The sequence below is a fragment of the Symsagittifera roscoffensis genome, chromosome 1 (assembly GCF_963678635.1).
Source record: "Symsagittifera roscoffensis chromosome 1, txSymRosc1.1, whole genome shotgun sequence".
NCBI lineage: Eukaryota > Metazoa > Xenacoelomorpha > Acoela > Convolutidae > Symsagittifera > Symsagittifera roscoffensis.
Window position 1 is genome coordinate 98,236,648 of NC_087062.1, and position 3,224 is coordinate 98,239,871.

The 3,224-nt window shown below is 35.4% G+C and overlaps 1 protein-coding gene across 1 annotated transcript in view; it reads left to right on the forward strand.

Moving 5' to 3' along the window:
- LOC134857316 (uncharacterized) overlaps positions 1-3,002 on the forward strand; it is a 10,010-nt gene extending 7,008 nt beyond the window's left edge. Inside the window, exons 3-4 of the mRNA XM_063873708.1 lie at positions 426-604; positions 2,377-3,002. Coding sequence (XP_063729778.1) covers positions 426-604; positions 2,377-2,762 — 565 coding nt within the window. The 3' untranslated portion in view covers positions 2,763-3,002. The remainder of the gene's footprint in view (positions 1-425; positions 605-2,376) is intronic.
- Positions 3,003-3,224: the final 222 nt, after the last annotated feature.

Consider the following 3,224-nt stretch of genomic DNA (forward strand, 5'->3'; position numbering starts at 1 on the left):
GTTATTTGCAAATGAGAGAAAATAAGCTCAATTCTAGTAGCGCTATTGGCGGCATGCTAAGAGGTACATATGCAGGTAGGCCGGACTTTATAAGAAACATGTTTTAGCCGAGAAGACCATTAAAATTTCTGGCGTTTTTTGACTCAAACAAAAAAATAAGAAAAACGAAAAGCTTTAGTCGAAATGTTCACGGAAGTGAGCAGATAAGTAAAAAAATATATAAAACAACTATAAATGACTTATTACAATACCAATAATTATTAAAATGTTTTAAGACCAATTAAATTTCCTCCTTCATCCCCCTAAAACGTTTCAAGGGGAAGATTGTCACTAAGTTTTAAGATAATGGAGCCAACCAAAATTCGAGCGCAAAGCAGCTGTTTTGTTTCTCGACTGTTTTTTTACCAACATGAAGCTCATTTTAGAGTTGGAGAGTCCACTCGCTCCTTCAGGGGATTTGTGCTGAATGAAGTGTACATAGGCAAACATCCCGAAAACGATTTCACTCTCGGCTGCATATTCCAACCGGACTTCGAGATTACTAGAGAAATTTTGAATGAGACGTTTTGCTGCACACAACTACCACAAGAGTGGGGTTCAAACGGTAAAAAAATGATACTACGATTGGTTTAAATAAGCAATTTTGAGCGGTCAAAGCTTGTTGGAATATTTCAAAATCCCGCAAACTATTTTTAAAATGCAGTTTTTTAAATAATTTTAATGAAATCAAATTGAAATGCACGCTTTGCTACTTTTCTGTAATAAAAATAAGGTCGGATTTCAGGGTAGTTGGTTTAAAATGAACGCCGTACTCTCGAGGCTTCGACACTCTCAACATCCAAAAAGTAGCCCATTTAATACTATTTCACGACTTCTTTTTGTTCGACCTTGAAATTATTCTTAGGGCGCCTTTGGCGCCAATATGTCCTAATTTTGAGGGACACTTTGCCCCTAAAAACGCGGTTGAAAAGTCCCAAAAAGGGCACAACAAATGGCGTTTTGGACTTTTTTAAAACAAAGAAAAATGTCAAAATAAGGTATCTTTTGTGTTTTAAGAGAGCTCGGAAAATCAATTTAGTCGACCAAAAAAGTTCCTCATTTTTTTTGAAAATCCACCCCCATGCCTCGAGAAACTCCTAGATCCACTCCAGTAAGAAAAGGAATTTTTTTCCCAGCAGGCCAGATCAACAAATTTCGAATGCAACTTTCGTATTTATGATAATGTGAGTTTGATTTTAGAACTAGTTGCGCTTCACAAGTAAAGAAGGGGATACTGCGACTGCATATGTCTCAAATGGAAAAAACGTCCCCTTTTTAGAAACTCCGGAGACGTTGAAAATAAATTGCAAAGCTTACGATATAAAGTCAATAAAAAATGGTCTGAAAATTTTCAAAGACCAAAAACTCAAGTTTGGAAGAAAAAGCACTTTTTTGAATTCACGACTATCTTGTTTCAAAAGGTTTGCATCACTCGATATCATCTGACGTTAATTTTCGGTAGCGAGTTTGCATAAAAAAGTGAATCAAAACTACCCTAAAACCAAGTTGATCCCCATTATGGGCTCTTTTTCCTTTTCCCCCACCTCATGCCAGTTTCAACTTATTAGTGTAACGAGTGGTTTTACGAGGTTGAGTATGAAGACCAAATATGTTTGTCGTGGCCTTATTAGTCTGTATGTAAATTTTCATAACAATCGGACAATGTCGTCAACAAACTTACATGTACAAAATTGCAGATGGGGGGGGGGAAAGGAAAAAGAGCCATTATGTAGTCGGCCCGAACAAATACCCGATTGTTACACAAAAAGCATTGATTGCTACTTTTTGTTGTAAAAGTATTTCAAGGAATAAGTTTTTTTCAATTTCTTCGTTTCCCGCGGGAAACGCGCTTTGATTTTGATATTTAGTGACTTGACTCTTGATTATTAATGAAAAAACAATTAGATAGAGAAAGAATCAGGAGCCATAACATAAGATGTCGATACAGGTTTAATTCAAGACTGTTTAGTTTCATTGAAGCACTAACAAAATTTTGACTTTTTTTAAACAAAAAAAATTAGACTTTTAAGCCAAGAAAACAAAAGTGACAACGCAAGTAAAACAAAGATGAAAAACTTTATGAGATAATAACATTTTTGATAAAAATAAATAAAAATATATAAAATAAAAAAAGTCTTTAATTTATTTTTATGAAAAGTTGTTAGTGAAATCAATATGACAAATACAGTCGATGGTCTTATTCCATATTTCCGTCCCTACCTCAAGGAGGAGGGACAAAAGTCTTTTAGTCTCTTAAGCAAGCAATCGGGTTTATAAGATCTCTAAATACATACTCGAAAGTAGAAAAAAATGAATCGCTTTAACTTTTGATTTTAGAAGATACGTACTTTGAAGTGAACGGGAATTCGATTCCCTACACCATCGGGGATCAACAGATCCATTCCGACTTCATACGACTAGGGGACGTGGCCTCAACTCCATTCGCAAAAGACCCTCCGAGCTCTTCCGAGAACCAATTGCGTAAATACATGTACATTTTGATTGCTCTACTTGTTTTTGTTGTCTTGATTGTCTCAGTTATTGTTGTGAATCGAGTTAAGTTAAACCAATGCCGATCAGATGCTACCAAAGCCGTTCAAGACTTTCTGAGGAGAGCTGAGTTATTTGTTCGTCCTGGTATGACCCAAAGCGAAGGACCTGGACAGAACAACGCAGGCCATAATTTACATCAACAAACTGGAACACAAGAGGAAAATGTATGAACATCGAAATGTGCAAGGATACCACAACTAAGCATTCGAAGCATCGATAAGATAAAAACTGGCACGCTGATCCAAGAGCCGAGACTAAACCATTAAACGAAAACATATCCAAAAAAAGACATCCAGAAAAAAAATCAAGGCATAGCTGAGAGATATTCTAATCGCTGATAGGCCATGAAACAGGTTGATGAGACGAGTTTAGCAAAAATACTGGTTGGTGACCATTTTATGTGAGTCAGACTTGATGTAAATACTATCCAAATATATTCTAAACTGGGCAATTACGCAAAATAAACTTTCATTCACCTTCTACTTTCGAAAGTTTTCAGATAATTATAAAAACTTAAGACCAGCGATTATCAATAGTCAAACGACCAAAAATTGTAAATAGAGAGAAGTATTAAAACAAAAAAATCTATTTTAAATATACCGGGTAAAAAATAAAAAACAGACAGTCTAGCT